At 49.4% G+C, this 15976-nt stretch overlaps 1 protein-coding gene across 1 annotated transcript; it reads left to right on the forward strand.

The window, feature by feature from the left end:
* Positions 1 to 2427: 2427 nt before the first annotated feature.
* On the forward strand, positions 2428 to 4054 carry PTF1A (pancreas associated transcription factor 1a). Its single transcript, XM_043965340.1, has 2 exons — positions 2428 to 3235; positions 3852 to 4054. The coding sequence occupies exons 1-2, from the start codon at positions 2428 to 2430 to the stop codon at positions 4052 to 4054; spliced, it is 1011 nt and encodes a 336-aa protein (XP_043821275.1).
* Positions 4055 to 15976: the final 11922 nt, after the last annotated feature.

Below are 15976 nucleotides of genomic sequence, written 5' to 3' on the forward strand. Positions count from 1 at the left end.
TACTTTCTATGTACTTTCTATATATAGTGTATTTACTTATTTGAGTACACGTTCTTTTCCTTCAACAGAAGAGAAACTCTTCTAGGGGGCTGACTTTTACTTTGGGCTTTTTATGCCCAGTGCTTGGCACATTAAGAGGCTGTTTAATAGATATTTGTCGAATGGATGGATGAATATGATCTAATCTTCAAACGTAGTCCTCCTCCCCCAAAGCTCATCACTGAGTCCAAATTAGCTGTATGTCTTTACAGATTTACTTCACATCTTAATCCCAGGTCCAGAGTAAATCGGTATTGTTTTCTCCTTGCATATTTGAAGAAATGAATTCTCCTAACTTTAGAAGTTTCCCTCCAAAAGTCAATGAAATGTCTAACACCAGCCAATATTTTCAAACCACAGTTCAGGTCGGTGGGCTCTAGTTTTCTAAAGGGAGTACGTGCATCCCCAGAAACTTCAGGGAGGGCAAATGTCTAAGAAAAGAAAACACCAGTGTAGAAAGACGCCTTCTGAGTTTCCTACTGTATCTCTCGCCTCTTTTGAATGAACACGTGCCTGCCGGCTGAAGTTCATAAATGTGCCTGAGGGGAGCCTGAAACTTCATTTCCAACAGTGTTTTGATGAAGAGACAATCAAACGATTGTTTTGAACTATAAAGGGTTCCTTTACTGCCCTTGAACTAAGGAAAAGAGTAGCCCACCGAAATCGGTCATAGAATGGCCAAGTCGGAGCCTCGGCACAAAGAGCAGTCGTTGGTGTTTTAACATCGAGGCGGCAGAGGAGGCTAGAAAGGCCAGAAAGGTGAGCCGCCTTGACTTTGACTTTCCCCTTTTAACTTGTATACCTTCCCTGGGTAAACACAAGCCCAGAAGTTTCAAAGGATCCCCCTTTTAATCAGGATGTATTGCTTCGAACTCTCGGTTCCCCATTTGCTCTCAGATAGAAACGTGCTCTGCTGAGCGATCCTAAGAGACAAACCCTCACCTATCTTTCTCCTGTCTGTCTGGGTCGGTCTCTCCCGTCTCTGTCCACGCGCACCCCCCCCCCAACCCCCGCTCCCGTCTCTCTCTGTTTCTGTCTCCCTGTCTCTGTCTCTCTTTCTCCTGCCGTTGTTCCTGTGTCTTTTGGCAGCTGGAGTTTGTCCCAGAGAACCAGACATACAGAGAAAACGAGAACAAATCCTACGCGCAGGATGGCCCAATTTTCCCGTCTCCCCACCCATCCTCAGCTTGCCCAGTACCTCAGAGAGGTCACCCAGGAGCTCTAAAGGATGAATTTCCGAACTCGACGGTGGCATTGGTCTTAACTTTTTTGCGCTTAAAAAAAAAAAAGCAATCCAAGGGGTCAAGATCCCACGGTGCAGGGAAGGCATCACAGTCTAGCCCCAGATATAATTACTGAGACTGGGGGGGGGGGGAGGAGGAGTCCAAGTTTGTGTGTGTGTGTGTGTGAGAGAGAGAGAGATAGACAGACAGACATACAGACAGAGACAGACACAGAGAGACACAGAGAGACAGAGACAGAGAGACAGACACAGAGACACAGAGACGGAGCGAGCGAGCGAGAGACAGACATAAACAGAGAAACAAAGACAGAGACAGAGAGACTGGCCCCTGGACTACCCAGTCTTCTATTAGTGGAGCATCCTGTACTCGCTCCTCTGGCTCTTCTCCGATGTGCAGAGAAGTTTCTCGTAGGAATGTCGTGGAATAGAGCATCGTGAGTTCCGTGTTTCTCACTGGGGCGAGGGGACCCGCTCTCCTCCACTCAAGCTCAGGAACCCTCAAGCCAAGCCACAGGTGCCCTTGTGGGGCAGTGCGCGCAGGTGCAAAAGCTTTGAGAAGGGGAGGACTTTATGGCCCCCGCCCTTGTCTCCCCTCCCTCCCCGTGTGGGCTCCGCCCCCTCCTTTACCCCTAGGCTTTCTGAGACATGAAGGGGAAGCAAGGGGAGGCAAGGGGAGGGGAGGGGACTAGAAAGCCGTCACGTCTGCTCTCTAGGTTCCATCTCTGTCCTCCCCACCCACCCCACTCTCCAAATCAGTCAGTGCCTCCCTCCTCCACAACCCCCCCCTTACCCCTGCACGCACCCCTCGCACTCTGATTGGCTGGCACGGCTGGTCCATGGCACGCGCCTGTGGATGTAGTTATAAGAATCCTCGCGTGCCGGTCCTCAGCCCTAGCAAGTCCCGATAGCCCTCCAGAGCGCGCAGCACTGCCGCGACGGCTGCAGCCTCGTAACCTGAGCGTCTGCAACAGTTCCCGAGGGCGGGGGCGGGTGGGAGGGGTGGGAGTGGAGAAGACAGTCCTCACCTACCTTCGGTGCACCAAGTCTCAGAGGAAGAAGGGAGGCGAGCAGGGGGGAAGTAGCGCAAAGTAAGGAGGAGGGCGAGGGGCACTGCGTGGCACAGCCTAAGCCCCGAGGCGGCGAGCATGGACGCAGTGCTTCTGGAGCACTTCCCGGGGGGGCTGGACGCCTTCCCCTCGCCCTATTTCGATGAGGAGGACTTCTTTACGGACCAATCCTCCCGGGACCCCCTGGAGGACGGCGACGAGCTGCTGCCCGACGAGCAGGCGGAGGTGGACTTTCTCAGCCACCAGCTACACGAGTACTACTACCGGGATGGAGCGCGGCTGCTTCTGCCTCCTGCCCAGTCAGCCCAGCACCCTCCGGTGGTGCCGCCGCGGGTCCCCGAGGAGGCGGACGACGGAGGCGGTTTCTGCTGCGAGGCCGGGGCGCCCCCAGGCGGCGGCGGCTTCCCAGACTCCCCCGGCCCCGCGTCTCCCGCGCCCTGCCTCGCCTATCCGTGCCCCGGGAGCACCTCGATGCTTTCCCCTGGGGGGCGGCTGCGGGGACTGAGCAGCGCAGCCGCTGCGGCCGCAGCAGCGGCGGCGGCGGCGGCGCGGCGGCGGCGGCGGGTGCGCTCCGAGGCAGAGCTGCAGCAGTTGCGGCAGGCGGCCAACGTGCGGGAGAGGCGGCGGATGCAGTCCATCAATGACGCCTTCGAGGGGCTGCGCTCGCACATCCCTACGCTGCCCTACGAGAAGCGGCTCTCCAAGGTGGACACGCTGCGCCTTGCCATCGGCTACATCAACTTCCTGAGCGAGCTCGTACAGTCCGACCTGCCCCTGCGGGGAGGAGGAAGCGGAGGCTACGTCAGAGCTGGGGCCGGCGGTGGCCTGGGAGGGGACGGTCTCGGGAGCCAGGCCAAGAAGGTCATCATCTGCCACAGGGGCACCCGTAAGTGGCCCCCTCAGTCCGGGGAGGGAGTGGACCCAGTCCTGAGAAAGACCCAAGTTAGAAGAGGGCTCACAGATAGTAACCCATAGAAACACAGGCATCCCACGACCGGCGCAGCAGCCCAACTAGCCAGTCCACAGGGAGAGACACCGACACAGACAGATAGACAGACACAGACACGGACACGGACACGGACACGGACACGGACACAGGCAGACAGACAGACACACACACGAGTCAGCCCAGGAGACAAGCGCAACCCTAGAGCTCAGAGCCAGCTTTCACCAGAGCTTGTGCCCCCGCCCCCGCCCCTCCCCTCCTTTCAATAACTAGAAAAACTCTCTCCCCTCTGACCTTAGTTAAAAGAGGGCGTGCGCCAGGCGGCCCCTGAAGGCATTGGGAATGGGCAGACTAGTCATAGACAGGACAAGTGAAATGGGGTAGAGAAAAGGAAAAACCCAAGGAAGGGTAAAGGAGACTGGGGAGAGGGTCTTCTCTGAGGAACCGTTAGACACCTGCTCCATTGGAACAGATAAGGAGAATGCTAATAGAAGGGAACACTGAGTGTTTAACTAGATATTTACAATCTTCTTTTTTCCCCCCCTTATCTGCTTAGGATCCCCATCCCCCAGCGACCCAGATTACGGACTTCCGCCCCTGGCAGGGCATTCTCTCTCCTGGACAGATGAAAAGCAACTCAAAGAGCAAAACATTATTCGAACAGCGAAAGTGTGGACTCCAGAAGACCCTAGGAAACTAAACAACAAATCCTCCCTCAACAACATAGAGAATGAACCTCCCTTTGATTTTGTGTCCTAAGGACACCAGCCTCCCACTGATTGTGCCTCCGTGCACACTGCAGATGTAAATATCTCTATTGTAAATTTAATTTAAGAATCACATTTCCCTAATGGCAATCAACAGTTTGTTATTTATCTATTTATTACTCAGAAAAGTTAATGAAGTAGACTATCTTTTTAAAAATGCATAATTTATATAATTTATCCTGATTTTTAAAAAAAATATATATGCAATAGTATACAATCTTCACAGCACCTTTGGCAGAACTCTACAAGACTGGAAAAACTCTTGCCAGAACGAATGATAATTTATTACCGGATATGGTTTATTGTGTTGTTAATAAATATGATTTACACTTTCCCTTTACCTACATCATTTACTTACCATCAAGAGGAATGGGGGGGGGGAAGCGGGGGCAATCCACTCTGGGAAGTTAAACCAACTCAGGGGGAGAAAAAAATGCGAATGTGAGTGTATGTATGCATTTATATGCTATCTGGTATATCCATTTAGGAAGGAATGGGAGGGAGAGAGAGAGGTCAAAACTAACCTTACTTCCATGAAGCACTTTACTATTTACAATGTTTTGACATATGGTATCACAAAAACCCTGTGAGGTAAGTAGGACAGATGTTGGCACAGTCACTTCCTTTACCTCTCCTGGGTTTCATTTTCCTTATCTAGAAGATGATAGAGATTATCCTATGTTGGAGTTGGCCTAAATAGATAAAGCCCCTTCTAGCTCTAAACCCTATGATTTTAGGAGTAGAGGTGCTGTCCTAGTGTACTGGCAAGAGTACTAGAGGTGGAGTAGAGAACCTGGGTTCTGATTCGGCTACTTACTCCCTGTGTGACCTTGGGCCCTTGCTTGACCTGTGTCAACTTCAGCAGCTTCTGGGGGCAGAGGTGTTGTGGTGGCTAGAGCTCTATCATTGGAGTCAAGGAGACAGGACCTCAAATCCTAATTCAGACACTTATTAACTATTAGCAAATCACTTTACCCCTCTCACTCATACTTGTAGAATGGAAGGGGTCTTGAATCACCTCTAAATCTATGGTTCTGCCTGAGAAATGAAATGTTCCCCAAAGGAGTAATGCCCTTTTGTATCTCCTTCATGAATGACTGAAAGAGGGATTCTCTCCACAGTTCTTCTCAGGTCACCATCAATCTGCTTTCAAAAGACATTCACTTTCTCAGTCTCCATTTAGAATCTTAGCAATAGTTATTTTGGTTCATTTCCGAGAGCTCACACCCCTGTATCAAGTTGAAGAATCAACCATACATTTCCAAAGTTTTCATCGGCTAATTCAAGTGGAGCCCACCAACTGCACAGGCATTCACAAATGCCCTGGGTCAATTGGAGGGGTGGAAGTGGGGATGGACAGCCACACACTGGGGAGACACTGGAGGAGAGGCTGGCCTAGAACACAGGAGGATACAAAGGGTAATCTCAGCAATGAACAAAAACTGACAGTGGGGAAGTCTGAGCATAGTTTCCAGAAAAATGCAAACAGTTTAGGAAATAGAAGACCGGGGATAGGGAGAAATAAGAAAAAGTGTGTGTTGCAGGTGGGAAAAGATGAAGGTTAGGCCAAACCATTTTTGTAATGTTTCTTCCCTGTGTTTAATTCATCTTAAACTCCAATAGAATCTTTTTTGCAAGCCAGCAATTTGGGGTCCACCTGAGGGACTGGAAAGGATGCTTAGAGGAAGATGAGATGATGGAGTTTTTAACAAAACTGGCAAACTCCTGCCCTGACTGGGGTAGGGGAGGGTGGAGAGAGGAGGATTTGTGGCTGGAATTGAGGTCAAGAGGAAGCTGCTGCCCGAAGGCAGTCCTGAAGGCCCGCCTGCCTCAACTCTGGCATGAGCTCCCTCCACAATCCTGCCAACTCACCTCCAATCTGCTTCTGAGCATCCCAGGCTTCAGGGCCATAGGTCCTAGTTCCAGAGACTGCTACTACTCACAGGGACAAATGGAAAAGGGACAAAGTGAGTTGAAGCTAGAGCAGATAAGGGAGAATGGTCAGTCTGGTCTACGCTTGGGGATAAGAGTGGGGAGGGTAGAGGAGAGTGGTCGGCAAAGGGAGAAAGGAGGAGCATGTGGTGGACCTGGAAGTGCATGTTGCTACTGTTACTGCTGCTGGCCAGCACCACAGGTGCTGATTTTCCCGTGGTACCCGAGGCTCCAGGCCCGGGGCTCCAATGTTTCAGAGCTGACCTGATGAGCAGAGGAGAAGTGATGCCTGGCTAACCAAGGTATAATTCCTAATTTCCCCCCAATACTCACTTACTTGTAGAACTGACAAATCGGAAGCAATATGTTGCCAGGGTGCTAATCGCTTTAACCTACTTACATACACATTGAGTGTTCCCCTATGCTCCCGTGGATGCTATGGACTTCATCCAACAGTAATTAAAGAGGAAATCCCCTCTAGCCATCCCCATGCAGTGAAAGCTGCCGAGGCACACAGATATATATGATCCCCAAACCTTCCTTCGCCCTTAAATTCTTCCTTATCACATCCCACCAATCTTTTCCATTCTTAGAGCATTTTATCTTTTCTGAAAAACTGGAAAGTTTTTACAATTAAAGCTGAATTTTATGAGGGAGGGGAAGAGAGACACAGATAGAGACAGAGACAAAGAGACTGACAGAAACAGAGATAGTCAGAGAAAGACAGAAACAAGGAGAGACAGTGAGACAGAAGACAGAATCAAAAACAGGAAGGTACGAGAGACAGAGATCGACAGAGAGGTAGAGAGAACAGAGAGACAGACTGAGACGCATACTGAGAGGGAGAGAGGGAAGGAAAAGAAGAGGGAGGGAGAGAGAAGAAGAAGGAAGAGGAAAGAAAAGAGAATAGGGAAAATGAGAGGAGAGAAAATAATTCGATTTTGTCCTGGGTATTAGGCCCTCATTAAACACAGAAAGTCGCTTTTGCACAAATGCTTCTATCAGGCATGTAATCTCATTACACTCATTAGAAAGTCAAATGTTATTCGGACTCCAACTTAATTATAAGTTATGGAAGTGTTGCCCCGTTTTCTGTGAGTGTGTAGACCTTCATTTCAATTGGCTATAGCAATTCGGCACTACGAAGTCAAAACACTACAATCATTGTGAGGTGGCACCTTTTCTTTTGGCGCGCCCCCCCCTTTTTAGGGGGGGAGGTGATTCAATGCTTCAACACATCCTTTAGTATGGTGCAGATCAAGCGGAAGAGCCGGGCTTCGCATGTAAAACACCAGGGTCTCTATCTTGTCACTCTCCTGTCCTGACTTGGCAAGTCCCTTTAAACACAACCTTCAAAGAGACTGACAGTTTCTTTTTATTTACTCATAATCCATTCATTCTAGTGCCTCGGTCCCTAAAAAAAAAAATGCTGCAGGAAAAGCAGAACGAAAGTATCATTTCAGGGTCTCTCTCCCTCTTTGGGGGAAGGAGAGGAGAGCTGCCCTGGTGTAACTGATTCCCGGGGCTCTCTCTTCTAGTTGCACAGTCTGGCTGGGAGATTTGCTCCGGCTGGAAGGCTTTACTGGTCAGTAAATATTGCTTGGCACTGTAAGGACCAGCGTGTGGGCAGATTGAGTGACAGGTATTCAACCTTCTAAGTCGCCTGCCTCTTTTCCTTCCAATTCCCCCCCTGCACACCCCCCCCCCCCGGCCTTTTGGATAAGTGATTATAAAAGCACTTTTCCAAATTCGACTTCTGGAAAGCCTGTGTCTTACTGACCCAAACCCTCCAACCCTAGAACACCCATGGTGCCCATTGAGGCTCTGAGCGCCGCACCACCGCCGAGTGCCACGGGACAGGCAGATTCTAAAGTCCGCCTTTAGTGCCCGAGACCATTTAGCATAATAAAGAAGCAGCAAATCCAGTGTAAGGTGCATTTTATGATCTCTCTACTGGAAAGTTGGCGAGATCCCTTCCCAAGGAACCTATATCCAACTAGGAATTTGACTTGCACTGTGTTGGAGACAGAAGGAATGAGGAGGGGGCAACAGTTTAAGGAAGAATCATAAAAACAGGAATGGGAGTCAGAAGTTTATTTCTCCGCCCTCCCCTCTGCCCCCACATGTAGGTCATCCCCGCCCCTCCCCACCCCCAGCCCACAGGGTTCCGGTGTCTGTCTCTGCCTCTATGTCAGAGTGGGAGTGACCAGGCAGAGGGAACCCAGACAGCCCCTCCTATCCCTCCTCTCCTCGAACCCCACCCGTCTCCCCCTTCCCCACCCCCTTGACGGGCAGAAACCCAGAGTTTTGGTGTCTTATTTCTATCAAAACAGAAAAAGACATCGCAAAGAGGTCGCTTTCCCCGTTTTCGAAGAGACTTGGAAACTGTCGCCTCTTCTCTCTGCTCCACCCCCGCCCCTCCTCCTCCTCCTGCTGCTTTTTCTTTTTTCCATCACAAAGTTTTTCCACTGGGGGTTGGGGTGGGCAAAGAGAGGTGAAATGTGGAGGGGGAGGAGGAGATGAGATACTGCTAAGTACAAAGCAAGTGACCACTGACACCCAGCTTCGTTTGGGAAGTCCCTCGCTTTCCACGGAGGAGACAATGTGGGTTATGAAAAAGGCCCCATAAAAGGTTGAAAGCCCGAATCTCTGCGTTCTGCGAGGAAGAAAGGGGTAGAAGAGAAAGAGAGTAAGCCGACCAGGCCCCAGAGCACTGCGCATAAAGAGCTGGCCTCGTCCAGGCCACTGTGAATCCTTCTCCGTGTGATTCCCAGGGTTGCTAATCTGCCAATATTAGGATTAATGCCCCTTCATGGAGAGGGTGTGAAACCTCTTCAATCCGTGAACTCATCCCATTTCCATTAATGTGTCTTTGCGGTGGCACCGAGTACCAGCTGCGAGGTTGAACAAACACCAGTTGAGTGCTCCCTGGTAAACCCTCCTGGGTAAAGCCCTCTCCCTCCCTTACCCTCTCTCTCTCCCTCCCTCCCTCCCTCTGCCTTTCCAAAGCATTCTGCAGCCTGTGGGAATGGTCCTAAATAATTCCACAACAAATTGCATTTTAGAGATCTGGAATCACTGGTAGGAAACGATTCCCACGATGGGATGTGAGGCCTGGCCAACAGGTGTTCGGATTTGGCTGAGGGAGATAGGGAAACCCAGGGAGGGAGAGCTGGGCTGCCAGAAAAGAGACTGCTCAGGCGCCTCTTTGCTTGACATGCCGTGGAAGCGGCAAACAATCGGAATGATATCTTTATTGCTAGGTTCATGTCCTGGGCTATAACATATCAATCCCTGTCGTGGTTCTCTAGGATGCACCTGGTATTTCAAACTTCTTTTTTTGTGTTTCTAGGTCCTGGACTGCAGCTGCCTAAAACAAGCAAAGAGAGAGGCCCTTACAATGTCTCCAAGACGTGTTGGCATGGTTTGCTTGTCTTTAATGTACCATTAACCATTGTCTTTACACAATATGGGAACTGTAAAGCATGACATGTGTTATAATAAAACACATTTTCAATGATACACTTGGACTTGAAGCTGGGATGCAAGCAAACAAACAGGCCCAAATCTTGTTTTGTCTCCCTTGCTAAGCCTACTGGCAATTAAACTTAAGACCACTGTTTCCCCCTCCCCCCCTGATCAGCCAATTAAATTTTATGTCTCCTAATTTTTCACATAGAAGAAAAAAAGTCTCAGTGCTGGCCCCTAAAGACATTGATTTTCTTGCTATCACCTGGCGTTCAGACCTTAGTTCCATTTATCAAGAAGGGGAACGTCAGGCGTTACATAAAGTGACTCTGTTACCATAAGGCTCTCACCATCCTGGCCTATTGTTTTCCCTTGTTAATAACTCATTACCAGGATTTAACAAATCAACCATTACATATGTTTTGTGTCTCCATATTTTGATCCGTACGATTAAGCAGATGTTACGATTGAAAATTGAAAAGTCCAAGGCTACTCTAGCCTGAAAGAAAGAGGGCAGCCTCAAACAACGAGCTAACAATGAGATTCAGAAGATCTTCAGAAAAACATTTACCACCAATAAACAGACTCCAACCTGCTCCATTTCAACCATTGTGTGCTTTGGGGGAATAATTAAGTTTAATAGAAATAGGTCTGGAGGGTTTTCAATGCCAAGACCACAGGTGCGGGGTGGCACGATGAATGATTTGCCTGATTTTTGCCAAGCTCAAGGGCTCTTCTCTTGGACTTTCAAGCCGATAGAAAATATTGTCATTTCTTTGAATTCACAGCATTACTTTCAGGGCGAACAAAAGCGGGTGCAGGGGGGCGGCGGGGGAAGGGCTCCGGCGGTAATGAAACGCCTCAGTGGCCGAGGTGCAGCCCGGGAGGCGGTGGCGGCGGCTGCGGCGGCTGTGGCGGCGGCGCGCGCCTCTGCGTTTGTGCGCAAGGGCCTCTCCTGTGGCACACACAAAAGGCCTCCCTCGCCCTACCTTCTGGCGCCTCTCGGGCCTCGGGGCCCCTCCCGAGCCGAGCCCTGGGAGCCCGGGGGGCTCCGAGCCTCCCCTTCCGGGAGGTCCGGGCCGCCTGGAGGCCCGCCGCAGCCCCTGCAAACTTCGCCAAACTTTCCCCCAGTCGGCTAGCTGGGGAGGGACCCGGGCCTGAGGCGCGCATGCGCCCCGCCCGCGGCTTCTCGGCCGTAGGGCCCTAGGGAGCCCGGGGAGGAGTCGGGGGTGGCGGCCCCCGGGTCCGGCCCAGTCCCAGCTCCCACCTCAGTACCGGCCCAGACGCCACCGGGGTTCCCTGGAGCCTGGGAAGAGCGGGCCGCCGACGGGACCGTCCACAGCTCCGCTATCTTTGCGCATGGAGGTCTCCAAGAGGGGCCCCGGGAAGCAGCCTTCGGGCCGGGGAATGAGGGGCCCAGTGGAGGTGCTGAGTTTGGCACCTGGGCCTGCCAGCAGGAGGCGCTAGGGCACGACCCCCCCGGCTCCACTGGGAGTCCTGGGGAGGCCTCCTCCCCAAGCCTGAGCTGAGCCCCCAAAGTCTGCTAACACTCCAGCTTATATAGAGCTGTTTGCTGTCCCGGGCTCTGGACGCCCAAGTTATCTGTGGTGGCGGGGGGAGCCGCGAGCCTCCCGCTGATCTCGGCACCTTTCTCTCCCTCTGGGGGGGTCTGACCTTGCCCCGCCAGAGGCCTCGGGCTCTCTGCCCCCCTAACAGCTGGGCGCCCCAACTCCCCAGGCGCATGCACCTGTTCCGGGCAACTTGTTGCTCTGAAACCACTTGGAGAGCCTGGGAGGTTTTGCCAGGCTTGAGGCCGGATCCCCTTCCACACACCCCTAGGCTGGATCTGCGGATTCTGCACCTGGACGGGGGACCCTCCGCAGCCCCTCCCTAAGTTCACTGACAAGGCCTAGCCTCTACGCATCCCGGTCTTTTTTTTTTTTTTCCTGAGAACCCACATGGGGCCAGTGAGTCCAGTCACTTTCTCCATTCAGGAGCTTGCTCATTAAGCTCCTCGAAGTTTGGGGTGAAGGATCGCGCAAGGATCACGGGCAGAAACACGTCAGGGGTTCTTTACTTCTTCCTGGGGGAGCAGAAGGAAAATTCTATACCTGCCCCACCCCTACTCCCTTCCACCTTCGCGTCCCCAAACAAAAGCTGCTGGAGGAAGCTGGTCTCTTCCCCGCTGGCCTTGTTCCTGAGCAACTGAGTGGTGTGTGAGGAGTTTCACTTTTAAGGTGCACGTTTCTGAAAGACACCCCCCCCCATTTGGGGAAAATTTCCCCCCTTGATCGCTCTATGGTATCGCCTTTAGCCTCTTATTTGGGTTGCACCCCAAACTTCATTCAAACTCGAAATCGGTTTCTGAGGCATCTGTCATCTATAATTTCCTAATAATTAGAGCTGCCCAAAAGTGAAACGGGCTGCTTGAATAGGTAGTGAGTTCCCTGTCACGGGAGGTCTTCAAGTAGTGACTAGAGGACTTTTGGGGAAAGTTATACAGGGGTTCCTTCTCAGGCAATGGTTGTCCTAAATGGCCTTAAAGTCCCTCTGCCTCTTAGATTGTATCGTCTTAGAGTTCTATGACACCCGGATGATTTCCCCCCCCCCAGACATTCAAATTGGGAAAATATGATGAAAATACAGCAACTGGGTGCTGGAGGATGTGAGTTTTGGGGTGTTTTAAATATATGTATATATTCAATGGAAAGATGAAGTGCTGACAGGGCCTTGATCGTTGGCATATTAAATGCAAATAAAGCTAAAAACAAAAAACAAAATGAGCCACTTCTAAATGAAGGACGTTTGGCTACAGCCCCAAACCTAGTGCCTGCGCGCATAATTAAATATTAGGGTTCAGCAAATAGCACTTGAGCCAGCAACAAATGTGTGACGCCTCGACGCAATTACTTGCAAGTTTCTCATACTTAAAAAAAAACAACATACTTGAAGTCTCTTTGATAGCAGCTCAATAGACACCCACGAGACGCTTGTCAAGTCTCCCCCTTCCCGACGTTTCTCTTGCCTCCAGCGCTTTCATCCTGGGCTTGAATTGTGTTGTCAAAGTTTAGAAGGCGGGAGGGGGTGTGTGTGTGGAATAAGAAGAGTGGGGGGAGCCTGAAAAGTCTTGGAAATCGGTATATTTTGCAGGTGTAGAATGTGGCTAATAACCATGCACAGTGCGCGCTCCCCAATGGTGAGTGTATGACAGGGACAGCTGGCTTAGTTTTCAGTGTGAAAACACCCCCTCGGTGGACCAAACACAACGACACTGACCTTTCTGCAGGGGAACCAGAGATGTGCCTTTGACTGAATTAGCCATAAAGACGTCTTGCTATGACTTTTGTTCCCCGCGAAAGCAAAGAAATATTGCGTTTAATATGAGAAGTACTGTTCACAGCTTTTCCGTGCCCCTTAAGAAATATTACGGGGCTGATTTACTGGCCCCTCTTCTACCAGGCAGGCTCACTCTCAGAGGACCAGGGAGGAGGAGGAGGAGGAGGTGGAAGAGGCACACTCTACACCATTTACTTCTTGCCTGTTTTCAAAGTTCTCACTCTTTGCAGCAGCATATTTATCAATCTTTTCATCTGACAATACTTTGAAATACATCATTGTCATCCGGGGTCGGTTGATAGATTATCTACAGGCACATAGCCCTTTTCCAAGGTCAAGTTGAAGAGTCTTGTTTGCTGTTAACTGGAGTTGTTTAAAAAAAAAAAAAGCCAAACAATGCCTGCCTGTTAACTCTTCTAGGAGAATTAGAAAGGAAATTTCCCTATTGACCAGTTCTCTGGACATTTTATCCTCCAGAGCTGCTAAGTTTTGCAAACAAGTTTGACACGTTAACAAACACAAGTGAAATGAACGAGAGGATGGGAGAGATTTAATCTTAACGTTTGCAGACGGTAAGGAAAGACTGAAAGCTAAATCATCTTCTCCAAAGTCTATACGATTTCATCTGGACCGTGCGTCCTGCTTATAGACACCAGTGTCGGTGTGAAGTTTCAGCTTTTGAGAAAAACTTCAAAACTTAATCCTTTAACTTCAGAACAGTAACATTGGAAGGGGTCTGAGGCCACTCTAATAACTTCCCCAGAGGATAACCTACTGCTTTCAGGGATTGTTTAAAATAAAACCAGCGATAAAACTTTGCATTTATGGACTTTTTTTTTTTAAGGAAAAACTGGCTTCACAGTTTCCCCTATATCTGTGATGATTGATATTTTTTATTCAGCCAACTTTTATTTACCTTGCAAAAATGTTCAGGACCAATGTGATAAATTACAGATATGCAAATTTCTTTGAATGGTGTTGTAAGTGTGTCTCGCTGGAGCTGAATAACTCCTTGCAAGTCGGTCTGTGCGCACTCAGGACCCCAGGGAGCTGATCAAAGCACCCATTCTCTTTCATCCCCAGTATTCTCCTCCAAACTATTTCGATACAATATGTTTCCATGATGCACTTAATGTGCTAGGGACATAGAACTCATTACAACCTAGCTAGTTCTGCCGACCTCTTTGTTCAGCGGCATGAAGTCAAAGAAGAAAAAAAAGTAAAGGCTCTGCCAGTTGCCAGCTTTTCTGAAATGCTAAAGCATGCGTCATTTTTCACCAGGTCTCGTCTTGATATCCTCAAAAGACAAACTATGAAACCGGCCTCAGCCCTTTCTGGCATTAATTACACTGCTGTCCAGCCGATCTGTTTTTCCTATTATATGCATTTCTCAGCAGGGATTTTTTTTTTTGCAAGACTAATGCAGCTGCGGGTTAAACTATGAAAGCATTTTTATCACTATGGAAAAAAGTAAATGGAAACGATTGCAAAACACTCGGGAAAACTTTTGAAAGACCTTGTCGGTAGAGGAATTAGTTTGGGAAAGTTTGCTAGCTTCTCTAGCTCGGACATTGTCAAGGGGCCCCCAGGAGTTTCCACAACGTCTGGGCTTTTCCTTGAAGACATGTTCCATGTTGCTTGAAATTCTCTGTTGGTTTTTAATACATTTCGAAGATGAAACCTCTAAAGCTTCTGTTGCCATTCGGGAATGAAGAAACAACACGTTGCACCCCCAACTGCTAGCCTGCTTCCTAGGAATTTAGGGCAGGCATAATGGCAGTGAGAATATAAACTCTGTTTCACTCGTTCCGTTTCTTGTAGGGTTGATTGGTTGGTGGAAATGGCTGGCAGCCAGTTCTGGGAAAGATTCCAGACCTGACTCCGATTAACCCTCTCTGGTGAAACTCTGCTGGAAACCAACTCACCAGCAATTGCCATTAATCTACTTACTAATTAAGCCGATTCATTTCTAAAGGAGAAAAATTCCTTTCTTTGGCCAAACTGATGGGAGGAAATTTGAAAGAAGCGCCAAACTGTGTAACTGTAATTCAGCCAAAGACTGCTAAAACAAGGTGTTGATATATAGCAGGAGATTTAAAACAAGTTTCTAGGGCAACAATCCTTTGGAGACGGTGGTATATAGTGCATAGTAGATGAAGCTCGAATAATGCTGGGCTGCGCTGTGCCACCCCAAGTACTCGGGTTGAGAATAGCGAGGCACTTTTCCAGTTAAATCTTTTGCTTCCTTTTTACGCACAGAGGAGTTGTCTGTCCCCAGAGTTTTCTGTTTGCGCCAGGGAATTTCAGCTATAGGTAACTATCAGAACTATATTTCCTGCGGCTTAATAAGGATCTAGTAACATATCAGCGGAGGGGAGTTCTTAAAAGGGTATTACTGACGCTACAGTCTTGAAAATTTTGGTTAGGGTGAAAGTGGAAGCTGAACATTACGCATGAATGGATGTAAAGGAAGAAAGAGTGGTCCTTCATTTTTCAAATGTGATAAATAGCCCACACTTTAATCCTGGTTTTCAAGAAAAGTAAACGATGGAGTCTCTTGACTTTCCAGCAGGAAACTAATTTTTTTTTGGGGGGGGGGGACATTTAAAATCAGAACATTCCTTTCCTTAATAAGGAACTCTGCGCCAACGCTAGTGTGTTAAGCAGGAAGAGCTCACCAACAACCCCTAACCTTTTTGGCTTCCAAAATGGAGATTAGTTCAGTAAAGGCAGCTGCCCAGCTGTCTGATTTATGTAGGGAGGTGGCATCATTGGTCGGACTTTATTTCTGCTTCTTGGATCTGCCTGGAGGTGGGAGCCAATACTGACGTCTTCTGGATTACAGCGGGCACCGGACAATCCTAGTTTTGGTAAACGTCTTTATTGAAGAATGCTCCTTTGCACACAACCCAGGCCCTAGGGTGGGCAGGGAGATAGTGCCACAGAGCTGAGGGTTGAGGCAGCCCCTGGAGGATCTGTCTGGCCCAGGGTTTAACCTGAACGCGCATTTTAAAAGGCTTGAGGAAAGCATACTTTGAGAGCTGATGGGGCAACCTGCAGGGCTTCCTCTTCAACTATAGGAGCTCATTCCAGGAACAATCTGGGTGGGGAGGGGGGAAAGGTTAAACAGTTAATTTATAAACTGATAAATTGGCTATCTGAAACTAAGGTAAAGTCA

The sequence above is a fragment of the Dromiciops gliroides genome, chromosome 5 (assembly GCF_019393635.1).
Source record: "Dromiciops gliroides isolate mDroGli1 chromosome 5, mDroGli1.pri, whole genome shotgun sequence".
NCBI lineage: Eukaryota > Metazoa > Chordata > Mammalia > Microbiotheria > Microbiotheriidae > Dromiciops > Dromiciops gliroides.